Source organism: Acartia tonsa, chromosome 5 (assembly GCF_053477335.1).
Source record: "Acartia tonsa isolate MP-2025a chromosome 5, ASM5347733v1, whole genome shotgun sequence".
Classification (NCBI taxonomy): Eukaryota; Metazoa; Arthropoda; class Copepoda; order Calanoida; family Acartiidae; genus Acartia; species Acartia tonsa.
The window spans coordinates 10,625,804-10,653,395 of NC_137264.1; the positions used below are offsets into that span (position 1 = coordinate 10,625,804).

General features: G+C 33.2%; 2 protein-coding genes across 2 annotated transcripts in view; one reads left to right on the forward strand and one right to left on the reverse strand.

The window, feature by feature from the left end:
- The window catches only part of LOC145319926 (uncharacterized), a 137,934-nt gene extending 136,600 nt beyond the window's left edge, over positions 1–1,334 (reverse strand). Inside the window, exon 1 of the mRNA XM_080162328.1 lies at positions 989–1,334. Within this exon, the coding sequence (XP_080018454.1) occupies positions 989–1,012 (24 nt within the window). The 5' untranslated portion in view covers positions 1,013–1,334. The remainder of the gene's footprint in view (positions 1–988) is intronic.
- The window catches only part of LOC145318734 (protein rolling stone-like), a 316,823-nt gene that overhangs the window by 161,825 nt on the left and 127,406 nt on the right, over positions 1–27,592 (forward strand). The window lies entirely within an intron of this gene.

A 27,592-nucleotide genomic window follows, 5' to 3' on the forward strand; every position in this document is an offset into this window, starting at 1 on the left:
AATATACCTACTGATCCTGTGGTGGTTTTAGGATATTTTCCATAAATTTAAAGAATCTTTTTCATTGTCCGTGCTTGCTACCATCAGATATAGAATTTTGTATGTCTAATGTATGTGAGAGCTATTTAAGGAGTTAGAAACAATTAAAATTCTATTCAATTCAGTGTATGGAAGATAAATTCTCATGAAACTTTTATTTTAAGGTCATACCAATGGATATAGAATAAGTGGATAATATGACAGCAGAATTATTAAGGTTGCTAATATAATTCATGGATATTGGTCGATACGTACCTCTATGGTCAGGGGAGGGAATAGGGTACAGTAACAACGAGGGGGGATATCGTCATATTGTCCAGCTGGGAGAAACATTTTATCAGGGTATGCGAGAATTTTTCCTAGTATCCACGTATTCTATATCCATTGTCACAGCAAAAGTATATCATGAATTCCCCCAAATGTATCACATTATCCAGAGAGAGAGGGGACAATGGACTGTTTATTACACTAGTCCCAAAAGTTTTATTATAACGTTTTCTTACCAACTATAGTGTATTTTGATTGGTTGCATCATTAACTTGAGCACAACTTTTAATTAAAGGGTAATTTTGTGTATCATCACTTCGGGATGTTCATCGATTTATCGACCATTGTGTTATCCCTTTAGATCCCTGCCATATCAAATCATCATAAACGCAAAATATCAACACACCCGGCCTATACTCTTCTTTTGTTGCACTCTCATAATTAAACACCAGTGGCTTCGCCCCTTCCTTCTATGGAATGAGGGTATTGAAATCCTTCCAAAGTTTTAGATTAAAAATAGAATAGCCTAAAACCATTGTTTGTGAATTCTCCCTAAATGAAGAAATATCTCAGTTCAGTGGTAACCGCCAGTGATCTAATGGGATAAAACAATGACCAATAAATTGATATACAAACCCAATGATAATTAAAAACTGCAGATATTGTCAATAAATATTCTTACCTGTTGAAGAAAAGCAAAGGGCATCTGAGACTGTAGATTCAGAAACGAAGTTGTCGAGCTCGAGCCCCCTTTCTCTCCTTTATCAGAGCTGCTATACAAACTAGAGGATCCTCCGCCGTCTTTCGGATTCGAGTAGATACTCGACAAATCCTTGACGGATCCGGGCCCGCCGTTGTTGTCCTTGATGCCGCCGCCCGTTCTGCTGCCAATTCCGGCGTACAGTCCTCCGAAAAGATCGTCGATTCCGCTGCCGTTCCGGCGCTCAGAGTTGCTGGATAATATTTCACTGGAGGAAAAGTCGGAGGTTCCTGGTAAAATTAGTTTTTTTGTTATGTTTTATTTTTTGGAAATAGTCTAATTATTTTGTTATAAAAGTTGTCGAACGCTGAAATCGATAGGAAAACCAGTTTCTAACATACCTAAATTAGCGATCATAGCTATCCGCAATGGACGAATGGACAAATAGACCATTCCAAATGTGGAAAGGTTTCGCCATTGTTTAATAGTATAGTATAAACAAGGAGAACTATTATTATTATGTCCAATAATCATTATATGAAAGTAACAGGATGTCTTCTGTTTGTCTATGTGACTCGCTTACTGCATAACCGATATGGTTCTCCTTTACAGTAAAGCTTCTTATGTATGTAAACGAACAATCTATCTGATTTTTGTCTATGTAATAATTTAAAAATTGGCATAGAATTGGATGAGTTTTTCGCATACCAAGGTGCAAAAACAAAGATGGAATAAAACCGAATCAATAAATCATTGAATAAAATAATACAAAGCAATATGTTTGTAATTGTATCCAGAAATATCTCGCAAACAGCAGGGCAATATTTTAAAACAGTGTAGTGTATTATTTGTAAAAAGTAAACAATATATAAATTTCCTTTATTACAAAAATAAATGTATAGATAGTTGGATAGACAATATGTAGATAGATGGATAAACAATATGTAGATAGATGGATAGACAACAGATACATGGATAGACAACAGATAATTAGATAAACGATAGACAGATTAAACATATAGATAGATAGACATCGTATAGATGAAAAGACTACAGATAAATAAATAGACAACAATATAGATAGAAAGATAGATTGACTTGCGTCAAATAGATAGATAGATAGACAGCAAATAGATTGAACAGTAATGCACAATAAAAAAAAAGGTTTGTGACTATGGTAAAGAATGCGTTGCAACAAATACAATCAGAGCATAACAAGAATCATTATATTCCAAAGAATTTTAAAAAAGCAAAATGAATATATAAAATAAACATTCAATTACAAGAGCTAGTTTTTCTGATTAACATTATTTAAGAAAAATAAAACATATTATTATGTTTTAAAAAAAACCTCCCCCCCCCCCTCTTTCTCCCTTTTTTATCTTAGATAATTAAAAAATAAGGAGGGGTGTAGTTTTTATACCTAACCCCTGCAGAGTTCTCTACCTGCGGTATCCCAACCCTGCAAAGCTTCCCTGTAACGAATTTAAAATAACCTAACCTTACCCAAAGAAAAAAAAAGGAAAAACTATTCCCCTCTTATTTTCAATTTTTTTTAATTATTGAGGTCATAAGTGCCCAACAGGAAACTTTTTGTGAAAGCGCCTAAGTTTGAATTATAGAGTAACTACGCTACTATCTAAAAACAGTGTTTTTTTCCCATGCCATGATTGTATTGTTAAGATAGTTACAAAATAATTCAAAATTACACTGCTTAATTGAAAGCTAATTGCATCACGGATGTAGGGAATGGCCAATTGAAAAATTCCAATTATGAACAATTTGTCTCTTACCCCTGCATGAAGCCGAAACACTTCGGGTATATAACCCTTAATTACTTTATTACCTAACAATATCTATAATACAAAGTAGCTTGATGTCTGTCTGTCTGTCCGTCCGTCCGTCCGTCTGAAGCTTAAGATCTCGTTAACCGATCGGATTCTACTCTTCAGGGTATATACCTATTGGTCCTGTGGTGGTTTTAAGCTATTTTCCTGGGGGTTGGACACCCCCCCCCACCAAAAAAAAATGAAAATTTCCCCCTCATTTTTTTTCTTTTTTCTTTTTTTTTATGAAGTATAATTATATAGTATGAAGAAGATGAGGATCCTAATTTTTTTTTGATGATCTATAATTATAATATGATGAAGATGAAGATCCAACACATGTACTAGTTTATATAAAAGTAACAGGATGTTTGTGTTTACCGAAAGATCTTGCAAATCTTAGAACCGATTTGGTTCGCCTTTATGATGTAGCTTCTCACGGTTCCTGGAGGTTTATTACTATTTTGGTACCACTACCTTCCCAAGAGAAATCATCCCTAAAAAAACTACCCCTACGCGTAATGTTTTCGCTCTAGTATGGATAGGACCATGGACGATAAATTAATCTTTCCTCTAATTTCCATATGTGAAATTCTTCCTTTATAGTATGGGATAGAAAGGGTCGTAGATTAATTCAAATACTCTTTCTCCCTGAATTATCTAAAAACTAAAAAAAAATGTTCTACAACGGCTAAACAAGAGCTGGTACTATTGCCAAAATCATTTACAATTTTTTTATGTTCAAGTTTGTTGAACTTATAAATGCAATTTGGCGATGTTTACATTTTTTTGCAACAAGGACAAATGTTTTCCATAATTAGCGCAACAATAAAATTTTAGATTTAAAATGAGCGTTAAACTCCAATCAATTCTAATAATATTACGGAAAATTATTTCCAGTGTGGCTTCGAAACCGATTAATATCCACTGGATTAGAACCGGTTTTAAGTAATACTGAAAAATTATGTATCATATCGGATTTTATTAATTTTTCTGCGAATATAAAAATGCATAATCATAATATTAAAGGACGCCTGCAAGAAATAACTCGCTTTAACTGCTGAAAGACTGCCACAAGAAGACCCAATACCCCAAATTTAAAACCTTCAGCTTCAATAACAAAAAAGTTCTAGGCATTTCAAAATAGCATTTTATGTACAATGGAATTGTTGAAAGATTTCCAATGCTCATAAAAGAAAAAAACAATATTAAATTACGTCGCCTAGACACAAAATTATAACCTTATCTTTGTCAGAAACTTAGATTGCATGTAACTAATTATATTTTTACAATAAAAACACTACATTTCATAGTCAAAATCTATGAAAAAAATTCGATTTAAATTGCATTTTTAAACGAAAATCATAGCGGAAACAAAGGTGTAAACTAATACAAGCTTAGCTGTGATTGGTTGTTAAGCTGATTCAGCCTTCTGATTGGCTATAGTACATTCGGTACAACGCAAGTAAAACTTAATTTTTTTTAATGATTTTGACTATAAAAATGGGTATTTTTATTGTAAAAATATAATTAGTTACTGGAAACCTAAATTTTTGACAAAAATAAGCTTATAATTTTGTTTCTAGGCCACGTAGTCTAATTTCAAAGTTTTCAACATGAGCATTGCAATTCTTTCAAAATTTTCATTGTACATAAAATGTCTTTTAAAATGCCTAGAACTTTTTTGTTATAGAAGCTAAAGGCTTCAAATTTGGGGTATTTGGTCTACTTGTGGCAGTCTTTCAGCAGTTAAAGCGTGGTATTTCTTGCAGGCTTCCTTTAAAACCAATTTTGTTGCCTTCGGCATCTTGGGTCTAACAAAACTAGTTTTAATCTTATAATTGAACATTTTTATATCCGCGGAAAGCTGTTTATAATACGATGCGATAAATAACTATTATAGAGACTGCTAATTGGCTTTATTTCCTATAAATATTTTTATGGTATTATGTAAAGTAGTTTCGCTAGTAATATTTGGTTAAGCTAACATTTAAAATACATCTTTAAGTTATTAAAAGCGAAGCTTTTCTATAATTAGGGTCGGCCCGTCCGTACGTCCGTCCGTAACGGATAGCTATTTTCGTTAATTTAGGCATGTTAGAATTGTCCTATCGATTTCAAATTTTGCATGGTGATTCCTTTAATAGTTAGGTACGATTTAGAAAGCGTAGCAACTCTATAATCATCACCAAAATGTCCGTACGTCCATTTTAAACATGTTGATTTTTTAATTTTTTTATCAACTAATTTTTATGTGATATAATCATCCGATTTATCTGATTTTTGGTATGTTGATTCCTGGGACAACAAAGTGTAATGTAATAAGCGAAGCAACTCTATAATCAAGTCCTAGAAATGTAAGTATGTCCATAAACATTATCCTGAATCAAGCAGTTTTTCAACAAATTTACTTACAATTTTGCTTTGACTCTTATACATTTATATTATTATTATTCAGTTCTGACACTATACAAGTGTTAATGTCCGTTTGTCCTACCGTTTCAGTGCTTCGCTTTTATGGATGTTGTCATCCTTGTTGTTTATTATTTTCAGTTAAATTAAGAAAATGTAAAAAAAAGATGCATGAAAAATGTAAATAAACCTTTTTTCTATATATGAGAAAAATGTATGTTTATCAATTGTGTAGTAATATTTATGTGTGTTTTTTTAAATGATACTTTTAGTTACAGTTGAAAAGACACAAATATGATTTTTGAAATCAAGAATTAAAGGTATTACACTTTTAAAACTTTAGTAAATAATATAAAAGTAATAAAGTTATTAAAATATAATAAAAAACACAAAAAAATTATTTCATTTGGCAAGATTTCTAACCTTTAAAATCAAGGTACAAAATTTAAAGAGATAACTAAACAATAAAAATTAAAAATTATTATATTCTGTGTATTAAGAATAGTGATATTTCGATAAAAACAGATAGAGTTAGGGAAGATGAGTTTTATAGAATATATTTCCTTGAAATTACCCTATAAAATCACATATTAAAAGACGGAGGAAACAAATAACTATACGTCCAAAGGTTGGTGTAAAGGGATATTCAACCCCCTCTAACGTTGAAAACCCTCATTTAAACCCCACAAAAATTTCAAAATACATTAGATTACACCCTCAAACCTTTGAAATTCCTCAGTTTACCCTTCTCAAAATAAAAAGCTTGGTTGTCCCTGTTCTTTAAACCTTTCTTTCCACCAAAATAATATAGGCAGCATGTGGGCAAAATTAATACATATTCTGTTATCATATCCTTGTATCCCTGATATTTCGTGATTACATATTGTGTCAATATCACTTGTTTATCTCATCACTGTAAATATTGGATTTAAATTAAGAAATATAAATTGTATTTACAAAAGCAATAGGATGTTTGTCTATATATTTTTACTATCTGCTGCGCCCCTAGCATATAGGGGCTTTATATTCGAAGAGATACAGTCAGAAAAAAGCCTAAAACTATCTCAGGACCTATATGAAGCTTCACTGAAAAGGACAACCATAACGGTCGAGCGGTTAACGAGATCCTTCGCTACCAATAAAGAAAACTACTTCTGTATATTATAGGATGTACCTTACATCCCATAATTTTTAGTGAAGTTTAGTATTGGTCCATAGTAGGTTATACGAACATTATAAAAGAATAGGGTGAGGGGCATAATCCCAAACTTCCTAAATATACATTTTTACAAAAAATATTCTTTAAAATTTTGGGGTAAATATTTTTCTATTGGGGACCTAAGTAACACTTGCTTGAAAAAGAGTTAAAAATTATAACTCATCTTATTTTTCATAATATTTATCAGTGTTTCTCTAATTAAAAGTGAAATTAAACGTATAATCAAACTAATCAAATCATTTAATGTTGTAATATTTAATAAAAACATGTCAAAATAGAAAATGTCTATCAAAGGTTTGCCAAAAATATGTGTATTTTTTGGTCCTAAAAATATTAAATTTTTTTCATTACTTAATTAACTAATGAAGAATCATCTACATAAGTTAGGTTAGGTGAAGTTAGACTCTTGATTGTGATATTTTGTCACCACTTAACACTTTTATTTCATGTCGTATTATTGACATTATTGAAATATATATTTAGTACTTTTCCAGTATAGCTTTTAAACCGAATGATATCGACTGGCTTAGAACAGGTTCTAAGCCATTCTGAAAAATATGTATCGTGTCGTTCTGCAGCCAGTCTTCTACTAAAACTTTAATTAAAACCATAATATTAAACCTTTGGCACCTCGGGGCTAACAAAATTGGTTTTCATATCATAACTTTTTATTTTGATATCCGCGGAAAGCTGTCTATAATGCGGTGCGATTAATACCAATCTTTAAGACTAAAAAGTAAACAACAAAAAACTAATTTCCTAAATCCGAAGTGGTCAACTCGCCCAAATGTTCATCGCTGCCAATACCGCCGCGATAATTAGAAATATTACAATTTCTGCTTGGCAACGGATAACGTGACGTTACACCGCCAACCGTTGTCCCGCCAACGGCGGTGCTATGATGATGCGCCGCGGCATTTATGTCTATGGCATCCGGCGTGATGTAGTCCATCGGCGAGTGGGTGCTAGCCGCGAAGTTTGACTTATATATAGTATGTCGCTCTTTCGGATATACGTTCTTGTTGATCAGCTCGTCAAGATTGTTTTGGGAACTTTCCAATATTTCCCGGGCAAAAGATGACTTAAACATGATGTTTTTTTGTTTTTATCTCACTTTAAAATAAACTTTATTTTTATTTTATTTTTCACTGTTTAAAAAAATCACATTTTTTCCACGTATTTTATTTGTCACGGAAAATTTGGAACAATTTTTCACATTCTGTTTGCTTCACGCCTTAACGTCATAATAAGAGGAAGTATTTTAAGCACTTTGGCGCATTTTTACAGCGGTTTTTCGCAGATTTTTTTTTCTCAAAAAAATCGCAATTTTAAAAACACTTTAATCTCTTGTGGTTTTATGAAAGTTAAAAATAATAATCAATTATTATTAAAGTTAAAAAGTGGAAAGCATATGAAAAGACACCATATACACGAATATGGCTTGACAGGCCTAACTGTGCTTAAGTTAGGACGGATTCCCATACACTACTATGTATTAAGACTTATACTCTGTAAACCAAACAGGGATGCCGCGCTTTAAATATATACTCGGTGCAAATTTTATTAATTATGAAAAGGTTTCGTGATAATAGAAAATTTATGTTTCTTTTTATTCATGATTTACATTATCTAGCTGGCGGTTGCTTTCCTAGCATCTAGGGGCTCTATATTATAATAACAAAAGACAGAAAAATAGCCTAAAACCATCCCAAGGCTTAAATCTGAAAATTAAACAAGGAAACCATGCTGGGACTTCTGTTAAGCTTAGCTACAATAGATAACTCAATCGGTACAGAAGTTTCAGAAATCTTAAACAATAAACAAAAAATCTACTATCTTACATAATACTAGCGGCTTCACCCCTAGCCTCTAGGGGCTGTGCCCCAAGAGGTTTGATTAACCTAATTTTTCGTATTTTTGATTTAAAAGAAAAGTTTTTAATTTTGGGGGGGGGGAGGGAGAAATTTTTTTTTTTTTCATTTTTTAGGAGGGTTGGGGTGTCCCATCCCCAAAGAATATAGTTATAAACCTTCCCGGGACCTATGAAAAGCTACCCTGTTAAGGAGAACCTGATCGGTTCTGCAGTTAGCGAGATCCTTTGTTACAAACAAACAAACAGACAGACAGACAGACATCTTTCTACTTTGTATTAAAGATATGGAAACAACTAAATTCTGATAATGAAGTTATTTATTTGCTTTGTTTTTTATTTAACATATGTTTTATAGACAAACAAGAAACACTTGAATTTCTTTTTTATTAATCAAGAACGATTAGTGTTTTTTATGTGATTTTACAATATATTTCTTTGCATATGGGAAAAAAAAGATTTTTGTGTTTTTTAAACCATTTTGAATGAGAAAACATTGTCATAAACTTTAATTTAAGTTTTGTAAAACCATTTCTTGTATTCATTTGAATCCGGTGGATAGAAACCAGCTGAATGTTTTTAAATTGTTTCAGGGCAGTTTTAAAGCTGTTTTAAGAGAAGTATAAGTCAACATCGTAAGTTGCAAATCGTTTGATTTTACCATTAAACTCTTAGAATTTAAAATATAGAATTATGCAGTCGGAACAAACGATCTGATAACCATGACTGACTTTAGTTTCGATTCTCTACTCGTCGGAACTTATAGGGGCAAACAAACATAGGGGGAGGGGGTATTATAAGGAGGTGTCGCAACTACAGAGGTTGGCAAAGGGGGGATGTACCAAGTCAAGAAGAGAGGGAAAGTTCTGATACCACTTTAAACTCCTTCCTTTACCACCTTTTCTTTCTGTAATAATAATATCTCGCATACCGGACGGACACCGTCTAAGGCACTGCGACGCGACTTACGTTGAGAGGAAAAGTCAAGAATTTGGAGGGAAAGAGGGATTATTTCGAAGGAAATTAAAGGGAGGGGGGAAATAAAAAGGGAAGAGGGTGGAAGTAAGGTATTAAGGCCTATTTTACTCAAACCCCTCTAGACATATATTATACTCGGCTTATACACAAAAATACCTTTCCCTGGTTTGTATGGAAAAATTTAATCAACAAGAACAATTATTACCTTAAGTAGCGAAGTAAAGCAATTATTCAATGAAACTAAACTTTCAGCAGGTATCCTATAATTCAAAGCAGTTAGCTTTTATGGTTGACTTAAACTCACGGAGTTCTCCTTTTGAGGAAAGCTCTACATAGATCCTGGGATAGTTTTTGGCTATTTTAATTTCAGTTTTGGGCTATCTATCTGCCTCCTTCATACCCCTTTGAATACAGATATCAAATATGCTAGTTGCGCATCCGCTAGTTGTAAATAAAACAGTTTAAATAGGTTATTTACTTACATAAAATTTAACACAAATTGATATTTACAAATTTACATCCTAAGTTAGATAACTAGCGGCTACGCCCCTACATTCTATTGACTCTGGCATGAAAGGGGTAGGAAGGGGACGGAAAAATAGCCTAAAACCATAAAATCATAAATCTAAAAAAAATATTCTAAAACCATCTTGAAAATTTAGTAAATCTTCCTTAATAAGGATAGTTAAATCAGCTCTGTAGATATTGAAATTTTAAACTTCAGACAAAAAAAATAAATACTTTATATTATAGGATGGACGTAAAGACATTTCGTACTTTAAATAGTATTTGCGCTAGTAAATGTTAATAATAATGGTATTGATAAAGGATTAGATTTACACACATTTATATAATTATTTCGTGTAAGTTATATAAAAAAGATTTTAAAAACTTTGCATTATGATTAATCCTATTATATAAAGTAGTAAGTTTTTTTTTGTTTTAAGCATATTATTGCAATAACAACGAACCGATTGATTTCTCAATTTTAATGAGGATTCTCTAGGTCCCAGGTTGGTTTTAGGCTATTTTTGTTTAGAGATTTTGGAATGTGTAAGTCCATTTTTCTGCCTCCTTCCTCGCAATTCGAATAAAATGTTTAGTTTTTGTATTTTATTGCTAAAACATAAAACTATTACCAACGATTTTTCAGGATTACCCATGGGTTCATTTGTTCATTTGTTGGTTTTTTTTCTGAAGCTATCACATTTTGGCATTTCAGTGCTTTTACACAAATAGTCTGTTGAGCGCACTTAAATCCCCCCTTCCTTTTTTTAATTAAAAATTATATGGAGAAGGGGTTAGTTTTTTTTAGCCTAGCCCCTGCGGGATCTATACCTGCAGTGACCTTACCCTTCGGGGCTACATAATACCCAATATAATCTAACCAAACCAGACCTAAAATATAAGCAAACAATCTAAATACTACACACACCACTTATTTTCAATTTATTTTAAAAGTAAAGGGGGTTACCGGTGCTCAAAAATGTACTTTGTCGGAAAAACCCGACATTAAAAAACAAGGATGACAACATCCATAAAAGCGAAGCACTGAAACGGTAGGACAAACGGACATCAACACTTATATAGTGTCAGAACTGAATAATCAGAATATAAATGTATAAGAGTCGAAGCAAAATTGTAAGTAAATTTGTTGAAAAACTGCTTTATACAGGATAATGTTTATGGACATACTTACATATTTAGGAATTGATTATAGAGTTGCTTCGCTTATTACTTTATACTTTGTTGTCCCAGGAATCAATATACCAAAAATCAGATCAATCGGATGATTAGATCACATACAAATTTGTTGTTAAAAAAAAAAAAAAACATGTTTAAAATGGACGTACGGAAATTTTGGTAATGATTATAGAGTTGCTACGCTTTCTAAATCGTACCTATCAGGGTTCGGAAGCCGCGCTATCAGCCGCGCGGCTGCGGCTGCGGCTGAATCCTAATTTGCGGCTGCGGCTGCGGCTGCGGCTGCTTAAAGTTATGGAAGTGGCTGAGGCTGAGAGTGGCTGAGGCTTAGTGCGGCTGAGAGTGGCTGCGGCTGAATGCGGCTGAGGCTTAATAAGAATTGGGGTGGCTGAGGCTTACAGTGGCTGAATTGGAATTTTGTGGCTGAGGCTTCGAGCGGCTGAGGCTTACAGTGGCTGAGGGTGGCTGAGGCTTACAGTGGCTGAAGGATTTGTGGCTGAGGCTGCGGCTTACTGAAAGCCGCGCGGCTCATAGCGGCTGCGGCTTACAGTGGCTGATTGGAAAATTAAGCCGCGCGGCTGAGTGAGGCTGTGGCTGAGAGTGGCTGATAACATAATTAAGCCTCGCGGCTGATTCTGAGGCTGCGGCTTACTGAAAGCCGTGCGGCTGAGGCTGTGGCTGAATTAAATTCAGCCGCGCAGCTGAATGCGGCTGCGGCTGAATACAATATTAAGCCTTGCGGCTGATCTTATGGCTGATTATAAAATAAGCTTTGCAGCTGAGGCTTCGGCTAAATTGGATTTTTTAAATGCATTCTAGGACATTTTTTGGAGAGTTGAGGGTGGTTAGGGGTTGTGAGAATAAGAGTGGAGGGAAGAGGGGGGAGGACAGCAGGATTTTTTCAAATGTTTGATTCAGAATTAGTACCCAAATTTTATACTGGTACCCAAAGTTTTATACTGGTACATAAAGTTTATTCTGGTACCCAAAGTTTTATTCTAGTACCCAAAGTTTTATACTGGTACCCAAAATTTTATACTAGTACTCAAATTTTATTCTGGTACCCAAAGTTTTATTCTAGTACCCAAAGTTTTATACTGGTACTCAAAGTTTTATACTGGTACCCAAAGTTTTAGTCTGGTACCCAAAGTTTTATAATGGTACCCAACGTTTTAGACTAGAACCCAAAGTTTTATACTGGTACCCAAATTTTACTGGTAACCAAAGTTTTATACTGGTACACAAATTTTTATTCTGGTACCCAAAGTTTTATACTGGTACCCAAAATTTTATACTGGTACCCAAAGTTTTATTCTGGTACCCAAAGTTTTATACTGGTACCCAAAGTTTTATACTGGTACCCAAAATTTTATACTGGTACCCAAAGTTTTATACTGGTACCCAAAGTTTTATACTAGTACCCAAAATTATATACTAGTACTCAAATTTTATTCTGGTATCCAAAGTTTTATTCTAGTACCCAAAGTTTTATACTAGTACTCAAAGTTTTATACTGGTACCCAAAGTTTTTATACAGGTACCCAAAGTTTTAGACTAGTACTCAAATTTTATTCTGGTACCCAAAGTTTTATACTTGTACCAAAAGTTTTATACTAGAACCCAAAGTTTTATACTGGTACCCAAAGTTTTATACTGGTACCCAAAGTTTTAAACTGGTACCCAAAGTTTTATACTGGTACTAAAAATTTATACTGGTACCCAAAGTTTTTTACTGGTACCCAAAGTTTTATACTAGAACCCAAAGTTTTATACTGGTACCCAAAGTTTTATACTGGTACCCAAAGTTTTAAACTGGTACCAAAAGTTTTATACTGGTACTAAAAATTTATACTGGTACCCAAAGTTTTATACAGGTACCCAAATTTTATACTGGTACCCAAATTTTATACTGGTACCCAAAGTTTTATACTGGTACCCAAAGTTTTATACAGTTACCCAAATTTTATACTGGTACCCAAATTTTATACTGGTACCCAAAGTTTTATACTGGTACCCAAAGTTTTATACTGGTACCCAAAGTTTTATACTGGTACCCAAAATTTTATACTAATACCTAAAATTTTGTTTTAATATTGGTACCCAAAGTTTTATACTGGTACCTTAAGTTTTATACGAGTACCCAAAGTTTTATACTGGTACCCAAATTTTATATTGGTACCCAAAGTTTTATACTGGTACCCAAAGTTTTATACTTGTACCCAAAATTTTATACTAATAGCCAAAAATTTATTCTGGTACCCAAAGTTTTATACTGGTACCCAAAGTTTTATACTAATAGACAAAAATTTATTCTGATACCCAAAGTTTTATACTGGTACCAAAAGTTTTATACAAGTTTTTTAGCAGTAGGAATTTATTTCAACATCTTTAGTTATGATGCAGTACAAAGCCTATCAACTCCCAGACGACGAGCCGATGCGCTACATGTTGAGCCACGGTCGAGGGTTTCTATGACATTAACTCAAGGTCCAACAACCCTGGATAACTAAGGGGAATTATATCTTTCCTTTGCGCCTGTTCATGTTGCACACCTAGCACCTAGGAACCATTTAATGTCTTCAGTTATAACGCAGTGTCTGCGCGCAATTCGAACCTATTACATCCCTGATGACAAGCAGATGCGCTACTTGTTGAACCTTGGGGAACCAATTCTTTCCTTTTCTGTATTAGTTTAAGTGACATCTATCAAGCAACCAACTTTTTTTTATTGAACTACCTGCCTGAAAGTTTTATGGTAATGAGTTACGCCTGTTTATGAGCCAAGGAAATCCTCCTACTCCAACTTTACATGTTGCACACCTGCCATAGCAGCAGTAGGAACCATTTAATGTCTTCAGTTATAACGCAGTGTCTGGCCGAGATTCGAACCTATTACCTCCCTGATGACAAGCAGATGCGCTTCTTGTTGAACCTTGGATAATTAAGGGGAACCAATTCTTTCCAATTTAAGTGACATCTATCCAGCAACCAACTACCTGCCAGAAACTACCCTGGATAACTAAGGGGAATTATATCTTTCCTTTGCGCCTGTTCATGTTGCACACCTAGCACCTAGGAACCATTTAATGTCCTCAGTTATAACGCAGTGTCTGCGCGCGATTCGAACCTATTACATCCCTGATGACAAGCAGATGCGCTACTTGTTGAACCTTGGGGAACCAATTCTTTCCTTTTCTGTATTAGTTTAAGTGACATCTATCAAGCAACCAACTTTTTTTTATTGAACTACCTGCCTGAAAGTTTTATGGTAATGAGTTACGCCTGTTTACAAGTCAAGGAATTCCTCCTATTCCAACTTTACATGTTGCACACCTGGCATAGCAGCAGTAGGAACCATTTAACGTCTTCAGTTTTACGCAGTGTCTGGCCAAGATTCGAACCTATTACCTACATGATGAGAAGCAGATGGGCTACATGTTAAGCCATGGTACGCAGGTTACATATGTCCTAAAAATTATCGTCTTTAAAATGCTTATCATATGTACACTTGCAATAAATGTATTTGTCATAAAAACTTACCTCTTATGAAAAATGTTTTTATTACAAACGTGCTTTTTATTACAACTAGCGGCTACGCCCCTAGAGGCCTCACTTTTTTTTTGGGGGGGGGGGGAATTTTTCATTTTTAGTGGGGGTTGGGGGTGTCCCACCCTCCAAGAAAATAGTTATAAACCTTCCTGGGACCTATGAGAAGCTACCCTGATACGGAGAACCCGATCGGTTCAGTTGTTAGCGAGATCCTTCGGTACAAACAAACACACAAACACACAGACACACAAACATCCTGTTACTTTAGTATACGGATTATTCATGTGACAAGTATAATTTTTATGACAAATTTTATATGTCAAATAATCTTAATGAAAAGTGTACTTATGAAGTTATGACAAGTGATATATTGACAAAAAATACTAAACTATGGGTAAAAATGTTCTTATCTTAAATATTGATGCTGATAGGGGACTCGAACCCATGAACTCCCCAACAAACAAGCAAAGATGAAACAACTCAGCCATATCTCCGGGGTGTTTATGTGTAAGAATATATTAAAATCTACTAAAAACACTGAGAATAATTAAGTTTAGTCCATATTATGATTATGGGAAATAATTTTTTTCTAGGGGCGATTTCTCTTGGGAGGGTGTTGTCACCCTCCCTCAAAATAGTGATTAACATTCTAATAACCTATGAGAAGCTACCCTGTAAAGGAGAACCATAGCAGTTCAGCGGTTAGCAAGATCCTTTTGTACAGACAAACAAACAAAAAAACAGATAGACATCTTGTTATTTTATTATGAGGATACATCTAAATTTACATAATTACTAACAAATTTATATTATATAAATGATCCTTTGTGGACTAGAGGTAGCGTGTGTTTTATAATTTTACTTTTCCTTAATTGGCTAATGAATGCGAGTTCTAGTCCCTTTAAAAACAAATTGAGAAATATAGCTTTTTCTAAGATTTTAACAGACTGTTGTTTAATATATATATATAAAAAACAGTTTTCGCCATTATTCAGCAAAATCTCAGAAAGTGAAAATTATATTTTGTATGTTTAGGTTGATTCGATCTAGTATCCTCGGGATATGATTTTAAAAGTAAAAGAATAATGTAAGGTTTAACATTGTGCTACAATGCTGAAACTATTTAATTCTCAAATTAAAATAATGACTTTAAAAAATTAAAATCTTGTTTGCTCTCTTTTAACACATTACAAAATCTTATTAACAATCTCATCAACTTATATAAAATCTCAATATTGTAATAGTTATTTATCGCATCGTATTATAGACAGAATTCCGCTGATAGTAAATTGAAAAATTATAAGTTTAATTCCGGTTTTGTTAGCTCAAATGGGCCAAAGGTACGAGTTAATAAAACTGTTATAATATTATCATTATATTATTCGTAGAAACTTGTCCAGAATACTATACAATATATATATTTTTTTAATATGGCTTAGAGCCGGTTCTAATCCAACGGATATTGATCGGTGGCGAAGTCATACTGGTAATCTTAATAGATAATGCATACAAATACTAGAAATAATATAATATGTATAACTTTTTTTCGCATATCTTTCAATGTCTCTCATAGCTCACTCATAAGGCATTAAAGGCAACCTTCTTACGTTGCAGGTTCAAACCCAACCTAGAGTTGAAAGTTTCTATTTAGTAAATATTTTTTTGCATATTATAAAGGACAATTTATTGCATTTTACAGACCTTTTTTTAACCAACTTTTAAAAGTAAAATACATCGCTGTTTAATTTTTTTTGTTAGAAAACTATATTAGGATAATTTTTGTTCAAAATAAATACACACACACACACACTCTCCCCCTCCCCCCTCCCCAAATCCTAATTTAATTGATTATTTTCATTAATTTAAAGATACTATATGAAAAATGAAATATGTATAAATCTATTTTTTGCATAACTTTTTCAGTGTCTCTCATCAACCACAAAGTATTAAATACATTTAAAATTGAAGAAATATCTAAGTAGGAGAAGCTAAATTATATAGAACATGTATTGCGTACCTAAACGGAAAAATAATAGAGAAGCTACGATATAACTTGAGTATCACAAAAGCTGATTGCCCCCCCTGAGGTTTGAACTCACGGTCCCTGGTTTACGAGACGAGTGCTCTACCATTGAGCTAAATAGGCCACTTGTACAAGAGAAAAAAATTTAAGATAATACAAATCCATAGTGAATATTAAGTAAATTCTGAAAAATTTGTATCTTTTAAAAACAATAAAATTAGGCAAACGTCAGTATGGCAGTTACCCTATAAATAGTATTCAATAATATTCATAAGTATCAACATTCAAAAACGTTTTGCTCCAGGTGAAACTCGAACTTATAACCCCGGCATAACAGTATAGAAGAACCGTGCGCTAACCGATTGCGCAACTGGAGCTCTTACATTACAGGTTCAAACTTTTTGTAGCTCTTCGAAATGGTGGTTTCTATGTCGTAATTTAAAAAAAAACTTAAAATAAAATTTTTATAAAAGAATATAAAAAAATTTAATAGGATAACATTTTTAAAAAATACATGTTTTAAAATTATTTTTGGGGGATGGAAATGTCTGACCCCCACTCCAAAATTAGCTCAAAACCACCCAATGACCATATATATATATTTTCTGAGAAGGACAACCATATCAGTTCAGTAGTTACTGAGATCTTAAGCTTCAGACAGACAAAATAAAATGAAAATTAAGCCCCGCGGCTGAATTGTCGGCTGAGGCTTGTACATGCACCTGCGGCTGCGGCTGGGGCTTACAATATCTCAGCCGCGCGGCTGCTTCAAAGCTGCGGCTGAATTAAAAAACTTAAGCTGCGGCTGAGGCTGCGGCTTACAAATATCAAGCCGCGCGGCTGCGGCTGCGGCTGCGGCATTTTCATAACTTTGCAGCTGCGGCTGAGGCTTTCTTGAAGCCGCGCGGCTGAGTGCGGCTGCGGCATCAAATCATTAACAGCCGCGCGGCTGAATGTGGCTGAGGCTTCCCCAACTATAAGCCGCGCGGCTGATTGCGGCTGAGGCTTAGAGGGGCGTTGGCTGAATGAGGCTTAGTGCGGCTGAGGCTTAATGTGGCTGAATTGGAGTTTTGTGGCTGAGGCTTACAGTGGCTGAGGCTTACAGTGGCTGAATGCGGCTGAGGCTTACAGTGGCTTATGTTTTCTTTAAGCCGCGCGGCTGCGTTTAAGGCTGAGGCTTATTAGGTGGCTGAGAAAGCCGCGCGGCTGATTTTGAGGCTTCTCGTAAGCCGCGCGGCTGATGGTGGCTGAGGCTGAGGCTGCGGCTGCGGCTTCCGAACCCTGGTACCTATCTACTAAAGGAATCACCTTGCAAAATTTTAAATCGATAGGACAATTCTAACATGCCTAAATTAACGAAAAAAGCTATCCGTTACGGACGGACCGACCCTAATTATAGAAAAGCTTCGCTTTCAAAAACAAATACAATTGAATAAATGTTAAAATTAAAACAATTTATTAGAATTATAGTTATATACTTTCTTTAAGAAAGTAAAAAAGTGTAAAAAGTTAGATATTCAAATTTAAGAAACCTTTAAAGTGTGTGAAATGTAGTTCATTATACTTTTCCTACAGGTGAAATAAACAGGGATAAGTAAGCCCATAGACACACAGATTAAACAAGTAAATATTTTATATAGTTATTTATCATATCGTATTGTAGACAGCTTTCCGAGGATGTCAAAATAAAAAATTATAAGATTAAAACCGAAGGCCCAGATTAACAAGACTGGTTTTAATTTTATGATTTTAATTTTGATATTTGTGGAAAATTGTCTGTAATACGATGCTATACATAACTTGATATTTTTTTCTTTAAACTACAGCCATCAGAAATTGATATATGTATATTACAAGTGTATTTAATGACAGGGGAAATTGTCGTCAATTTAGGTTGCTAACATGGACATCACTTGTTGGTCGGTTCGTTCATCCATTGGGAGAAGAGGCGATGGGGTAAAAGGAGTTGATTGGGTTGTATAGCAAGCTACATGTTTCACTTTTAGGTACATGATAATCTGGTGTAAGATCCAAGTAATTATAAATCCATTTAGCCAACCAATAACTCTAGCTATTCAGGGATCTAAAGAGATACGGCAATGGCCGAAAAATACCTCTTCTGTAGATTACAACTGATGGTTGAAACATAACGCTAACGAATAAGAAACGTTATCATAAAACTTTGAGGACTAGTGTAATAAACAGCTTTAAAATAAACGCCCCTCTTACATCTATTAATTGTTAATTACTAATAGAGTAGCTTTATTATCAACGAAAGAACATGTTTAATTTCTTTATAAGTCTGAAATTGTATAGTTTGATTAATCAATTTAGTTTTTATACAAGTTTTTATCGCATCACTTTACCACTTCAGGGAACAGCGAATAGGAAAATTAAGGAAAAATTTAAATCAACATTATATATCTTATATGATCAAAAAAAAGAGTGTGATATTTAAGTTTCCAATAAAGGTTTCTTGTAAATAAAATGTTTAAAAACATCAACGGCAAAACGGCTGGTCGCATATTTAATAAATTATCTTATTATATACGTATTATTGCTGTTCTATTTATGGTAAAAGTTATACTGGTATCCTATAATACAAAGGATTGTATATTTATATTTACTTCACCATTTGCCTCTAGGGTCTCTTTTAAAAGAAAAGAGCCTAAATCCATTTCTTAGTAAATATGAGACTTCCTTGAAAATCAAAAACAAATCAGTAAAACAGTTCCTCAGTTATTTTGCTTCCAACAAAACCCTTACTACTTTATACTATAGGATAGTTTGATTGCCTATTTACCAATCCGTTTGAAAGCCCCTAGAAAACCAACACAGTTATAGGATTAAGGGTAAAACCTTGAAGATGGTCAAACAAAAAAGTTAATAAGTATAACAGCAAAATAAAGTAATTTGATGACTTTATTAGAACATATCAGAACATAGAACAGACATCCTGTAACTTTTTTTATCAAAATAATATTTTTTTTACGCGAAAATTAACAGATTGGAAATGTAAAATTATGTGGCATTGATGATACACTGATTACGACGTATGAATGACTTATTTGAAGAATTTTTTACAATAATTTTGTGATGATTTATCTTACAGGATAAGATTTTAGATGACGGATAGAAAACAAGAAAATAATATTTAATCAAATAAGATGACACGAATCCTATGTTTTGTTGGTTAGATTTTTAAAAGCGATACTTTTCTATAATTTAGATCGGTCTCTTTTCGTTAGTTTTTAAATGTTAATAAAAAACATTCAGTTTTTTTAAACATTTTGACAATATTTTTTGTATGATATAAGTATCCTATTTATTTGATTTTTTAATAATGATTCTTTAAACAACAAAGTACAGTATTGTAGGCTTTCTATAAACAAATCCTAAAAATTAAAGTATGTCCTTTTACTGTATCCTATTTAAGTAATTTTTTTAACAAATGTATGTACAATTTCGTTTAGATTTAGAAATTAAAGTATGTCCTTTTACTGTATCCTATTTAAGTAATTTTTTTAACAAATGTATGTACAATTTCGTTTAGATTTAGAAATTAAAGTATGTCCTTTTACTGTATCCTATTTAAGTAATTTTTTTAACAAATGTATGTACAATTTCGTTTAGATTTAGAAATTATGGTTCTGCTTATTAAGTTCTGACACCATACAAGAGTTATTGTTCGTTTGTCCTTCCTTATGACTTTAGAGCTTCGCTTTTATAGATTTTGTCATTCTTTTTGTATTAAAGAATGGATTAATTCTCAAATACTAAAGCAGACCAATTTTTTGTCAACAAGGATGACAACATTCATATAATTGAAGCTTAAAAAATCCACCCGTAGAACAAAAAAATATCAACACTAGTAAGCATAATTCTCATTTATAAGTATAAACAAAATTAAAAATAAATTTGTTGCAAAATTGTTTAAATAAAGTAAAAGGATACTGTTTAAGAATATACTTACACACATTTTTGGGACTTGATTATTAAGAGATGCTAATTCTAAAATATCAAAATTTTACCTTCTTGACCTAGGAAAACAAAACAAAACAAAAAGTTGTCAAAAAGTTAAAAATCCAGTTTCTATAAAGCTTTCCTATAATGAACATTACACCTTTAGCTAAAGTTGCATACCCTGATAAATGTTTCTCCATTCTGGTTAATATAGCAATACCTTAATCAATAACCCCCCCCCCCTTTCCTTCTTCCTATTAGACTTTACTACAACTTTACCGGAACGTATTGACCAATTAATGAGGACCATAAAAGCAGCCTAAATTGACGAAACAAAAAAACCTTTTACAATATCCACGTATTCTATATCCATTTACTCCCAGCTAGTGTATAAGCGCGTTTTGTGTTTGAGTTGGTGCAAGCACGTTTGTTTATGTGCACAGCAGGTGTGTCTGCTACGTGCTCAAAACCAGAAATTGTGCGCGTTTCACTTTTTCACAAGCATTAATCCCTTTGACTTTTTTTATCTACCTTTTATTTACTTTTTAGTTTCAAAAGAAAACGCTTGGCGTCTCTTATATACTAATCGATTATTGATTTCATTTTTAAACTAAAATTTCTTATGTGTTCATGATTTTATAATGTCTGTACATTGTAGTTCAATTATTTATTATACATTTTTTTATGTATAATAAACATTTTTTTGCCAACTACTACTTTATACCTAATGATTTTTTAAGTTATATATTTATGTAACTTTTAGATTTATCGGGGAGCTGAGTTATGCTAACTTGCATTCTGTTACAAAAAATAATCTATTTTATATGCTGCATCTCAGTAAGATATACAAAAGATGCTTGTTATTCAAAACATGGATGGTAATATTAATAAAAACGAAGCTCAACATTACATGTTATAGTGTTAACGAATAACATTTCGAGGTCTTTTATAGAGAAATTAATGTAAATTGCTTACATTTTGAGACTTGATTATAGAGCTGTTCATAACATTGTGACTCGTAATCATTTTATAAATCAAAATATATGATAATTATCTTTATATAAAAGTAACAGAATGTCTATTTGTGTAACTTAAAATCTCGCTAACTGCTATACCGACTTTCTTCTTCACAGTGATAACAGGGAAGGATAACTATTATTCTAGGGAAGGGTATATCTAATCTCCAAAGAGAAAAATAGGTATTTGGTTTTCATAGGAAGTTTTTTAGTTTTTTTCCTGACTATTTGAAATGCCCCTAGAGGCTAGATGCAGATGCTATTGTATTATAAAGATATTCAAAGTTTATAAAAAAAATGCTAAATGCGAAGCCATTAATTCATTATCTATAATACATATTAGCTTGATGTCTGTCCGGCTGTCTGACACTTAAGATCTCTGTAACCGCTGAACCAATCGGGCTCTACTCTTCAGAAAATATACCAACAGGTCCTGTGGTAGTTTTAAGCTAACAAAAAATCCCCTCTATTTTTTTTTATTTTTTTCATAAAATTTTTGTCTTTTTTTATTTCTATTTTTTTTCTTTTCTCTTATGGCTAAGCTAAGGGCGAAGCCACTAATTCGTTATAATATACAAGTAGATAGTTTATATCTAAATAATATATCTAAACATTGACCATAGTTTAACAAGGACAGTAGCATTTTTTAAAGCGAAGCTCATATATTTATAAATAAATATTAGAAAGTACTGATTTAAGTTGATAAAAAGTCTGAATTATTTTACAATATTGTATTAGGTAATCAATGTAATTAATTGCAAATATTTGAAATATTTATTAAAAGAATTTTTTGTTTTAATTGCTAAAAAATTTTAGGGAAGATTTCCCCAAGACACGTTGCCACTTCAAAAATTAACATTTAAGGTCGGCTATTAATTAAAAGACTTATATGCTTTTTTGATTAAAATCAAAGAATAGCATGGCTAAAAAACAATTCGTAAACAAACATTAAAAGTTAAAAAATAGTAGGATAATTCTTTAATATTTTTACAAACAATAAACTGTTTCTGGGGTGTACATACACAGCCTAATTATAGAGTAGGTACTGCGCTGCTAAAACAAGTAATTACGGTAGCTGCTAGACTGTTTTAGACATTTTTGATCTGTGACGTACATACATAGCCCAATTATAGAGTAGCTGCTACGCTACTAAAAACAAGTAATTACGGTAGCCGCTAGCTGTGACGTAAATATACAGCCTAATTACAGAGTAGCTGCTGCGCTGTCAAAAATAGGTAACTAAGGTAGACTGTTTCAGGTATATTTAATTTGGGACGTACATACATAGCCGTATTATAGAATAGCTGCTACGCTACTAAAAATAAGTAACTACGGTAGCCGCTAGCTGTGACGTACATACCTAGCCTAGTTATAGTATAGCTGTTGCGCTACTAAAAACAAGTAACTACGGTAGCCGCTAGCTGGGACGTACATACCTAGCCTAATTATAGATTAGCTGCTACTCTACTAAAAACAAGTAACAACAGTAGTCGCTACCTGGGACGTACATACCTAGCCTAATTATAGATTAACTGCTACGCTGCTGAAAACAAGTAACTACGGTAGCCGCTAGCTGTGGCGTACATACCTAGCCTAGTCATAGTATAGCTGCTGCGCTACTAAAAACAAGTAACTACGGTAGCCGCTAGCTGTGACGTACATACCTAGCCTAATTATAGAGTAGCTGCTGCGCTACTAAAAACAAGTAACTACGGTAGCCGCTAGCAAAATTGCATACCCATGATAAAGATCAATCCAGGGATATTAAGGGATAGGACAAAAAATAAACATAAAAATTATTGGCGGATTTCTTTGCAAATACAAGTCACTAACGTTGTTTTAAGCCAACGAATAAGATAACGTGTTTATAAAACTTTATGGACTAGTTCATTTTACAGCCAAAGGCTCTTGTTTGTCAGAGAGAGGACGTTGAGCTATATATTACACTGGTACCCAAAGTTTTATAATATCGATATCTTATTCGTTGTCTCAAAAACTTGGACACTTTTAATGAATTATGATTGGTTAGCTGTACCAAGGTTTCAACAACCAATAACTTCAATCTAAATTAAAGATAATCTTGTTTTTCATCATTGGAGATGTATATCAATTTATCGTCCCTTGTCTTATCCCTCCAGGTCCCTGATATTTGTGGTAGAGATTCATGTTTATCATGTTAAATTTCATGCTTGTTGGAGAAATTGAAACCCTTAAGGGAGTGAGGGGATATTACAATGGTACTTAATTTTTTATAATAACCACGTTATCGTATTCGATGGCTTAAACACTATGAGTACTTTTTAGTTATTTTTTATCGGTTTTACTCAGAACTAGTAGTGACTAAACTTTTGCGCCCAAAGCTTTTTATCTGCATTTTAGATAATTTTGTATATCATCATTGTGAATGTATGTCAATCTATCTCTGTTAAATCTAAAAGCATTGTGGTGACAAAATTTTTCCAACGACTCATGTTGACTATATGACATTATATTTTGGACCTTCGGTTAAAAAAAAAGATTTCATCAAAACTTTTTTGTATAATTGGTTAATGTTATGGCTGACACATATTATCGTCATTTGGTTATTCTAATGACATCTTATTATATAAAGCAGTAATTATTTTTGTCTGAAGCTTTAAAGATCTCTAAAACTGCTGTTCTGAATTGATAACCATTGGATGGTTTTAGGCTATATTAAGACCTCCAACTCCTTTCCATAGAGGGTAGGGGAATAGCCACTAGTTACTTAATCCCAAAAAGTACAATACCCAAGTAAAATTGTGCCTTGCCTTTAAGGGATTAGAGCTGAGAACATTAAAATAAAACGGTCCTTTTTCACTCAAATTTTCTTTATCTTTTTTATGGATGATGTGTTTCATGTTACTTTTGGAACTAGGCATAAACATAAAATAATATCTGATTATAATCGAGCAGCTTCATGAACATTTGATGGTGTCTTAATCTAAACACATTTAAATAGTCGGTCGTTCTGGAAAAATCTCATATAAGACCAACACCCCCCCCCCCTCCCCCATATAGTTCTTTTTATAAACTAATCCTAAATAAAAGTATCATGATATCTGTCTAGCTATGTGTTTTTAGCTTGAGATCTCGCTAATGGCTGGACTGATTGGTTCTCATTTAATTTCTTTTTGGTCCATGGAAGGTTCATAACTACCTCCACCCTCCCGAGAGAAAAAATCCCCAGAATAACCCCTTTTTAAAAGAAATATAGTAATCATTATTAGGTTAGAAGGTGTTTAGAAGACAAAAAAATAATTTAAAGAAGGTGAAGGGGGAGTAGATGGTCCAATTGTAATTTAAGCTATTCCGATTTTGTACCACCCACCATTTCTTTTATTATTTTGTACTTTTTTAATTTTAGTAGCAAAGCTACTCTAAATCTCCTTTTTTCGTTTGTCAATCCGAACTTTTTATCCTTCAAAATTTAATTTAAGCTGTAGTCAAATGTTATTTTTTGTTTCATACCCGTCCTCTCTCTCTCTCTCTCTGTTTAGCTGCGCTACATGTAGATCTTATCCTCCTTGTTATTCACAAAGAAACCAGGGATCTAAAGGGATAAGACATTGGCTGATAAATTGTAGATTATGATTAGTGGTTGAAACATCAGGCCAACAAATAAGAAAACGTTATCATAGGACTTTGGGGACTAGTGTAATTAACAGTCCATTGTCCCCTCTCTCTCTCTGTTTAGCTGCGCTACACAGGGATCTAAAGGGATAAGACATTGGCCGATAAATTGTAGATTACAATTAGTGGTTGAAACATCAAGCCAACAAATAAGAAAACATAAAACTTTGGCGACTAGTGTAATAAACAGCTGAATGTATCCTCCCTCCCTGTAAAGAAACAGGATATAAATAAATAAACAGCTGAATGTACCCTCCCTCCCTGTAAAGAAACAGGATATAAATAAATAAACAGCTGAATGTACCCTCCCTCCCTGTAAAGAAACAGGACATAAATAATTGTAGACAAAATCAAGTGCCACCATTCATTGCTATGTACATAAAGTGTTTTAAACAGCCAGGCTGTTCTGGTGGCGTATGGCCGTATGTCTGTCTGTCGCAGAGATAAAATACTAGTCTTTAAACACTATATTGGTCTATATAACTAAAAAGACAGAGGGTAAATTGGATCGTTTATTACTCTAGTCCCCAAAGTTTTCTAAATAATTCGTTGCCTCAACAACTTATGGGACTTTTACTGAAATTTGATTGGTTGGATTATTAAGTTAGGTGTCTAAACGTTTCAACCATTACTTTCAATTTACAAAAGGGGTAATTTTATGTTTCATCATTGGGGAAGTATATCAATTTATCGGCAATTGTCATATCCCTATAGATCCCTGGTTTCCTACCCATGGATGTTGTCATCCTTGTTTTTTTTATCTTAATCAAGACATTAAACTAAGGACATATAATTTATGCTCTGTACTTTGTGTTTATTAAAGCGCCGGAAACAGCTTGTCAAAGCTGTGCTTTCATAGAATGCAGTACATTAGTCGGACTAAAGTACTCTATTTATAGAGTACTTTTCAGGGAGGGAGTGGACGTTATCTAATGCAGTGGATAAAAACTTTGGGTACTTTTCATAAAATTTTGATTGGTTGTTGCCAAGCTAGAAGTGTTCATACTTTTCAACCAATAGTTTTCATCTACTGAAAGGGTAATTTTGATAATCACCATTATGTATGTACGACGTACATCAAATTATCGTCGATTGTCTTATCCCTTAATATCCCTGATTAATTTCGCTTAAGCTTATTCATTAAGACATTATAGTAACAAGGATGACAACTCCTATAAAAGCGAAGCTCTGAAACGGTAGGACAAACGGACATTAACACTTGTATAGTGTCAGAACTGAATAATTATAATTATAGAAAAGCTTCGCTTTTAACAAGGACGACAACATCCATATAAGCAAAGCTAAACAAATCAGACAGATAAATGTACCAACCAACGCATGCAATATTCAACAATATCTAGATTTGAAATTAAAATTTTGTGTAAATTAGTGGAACATAGATTATTTAATACGAATATAATCAAATAATAAAACTGGTTTATAGAGATGCTTCATTTACAACATATTGCCTAATTGTCCTAGGAATCTTTATTGCAAAAATCAAAAGAAAGGATGATATTGTATCATATAAAATTTTTTGTTGAGTTAAAAAAAGGATTTAAATAGACCTAGAGACTTTTAGGTAGGGAGTATAGAGTAACTACGCTTCCTAAGTTGTACCTAAATGTAACAGAAATCACCATGCCAAGTTTGAAATCAATAGGCCAGTTCTAACAAGCTTAAATTAGCGCGTATGAAAGCTTTCCGTTAGGGATGTACCGACGAACGTATAGACCGACCCTCATCATAGAAAAGCAACGTCTTTAAAAATGTTAAAGTTTTATCCCTAAGTATTTTCTTTGAAAATTTGAGGAATGTTTGATTTTTCATTTGCTTGGGGTAGTTATAGGGTTGTTATAAGGTTGTTAAGTTGTGGTGTAGGGGTTGTTATTTTGTTGTTAGCAGAAGACTAAGATTTAAGAATAAGGAAATTACATAAAAGAAGTTTATAATTAATAATTTCCTGATATAAAAGTTACTGTATGTAATGTATGTGTATCCGTCTTTCTGTAGCCTAGGATCTCAATACTGCTATTCTGATATGGTTCTCCTTTACAGAGAAGCTATTAGTATCAGGGATAAGGGATAGGAAACCTGGCCATAAATTAGGTCTCGGCCTGGTTTTGAAAGGGATCATGCAACTTTTACCATTTGCCTAATTTAATGACCTTACTGGCGGACGGCTCATATTGGCTACCGCTCTAAACCAATAGTGTTCTGTGATTTGGGCTTATTTTGTATCAACCAATCACCAATTGGCGGAGCCAATTGGTGATTGGTTGATACAAAACAAGCCCAAATCACAGATGGCGGAAATTTTAGAAGCAGACAATTTTAGAAAAATAATGATTTCGTCTGCTACGAAAAAATAAATA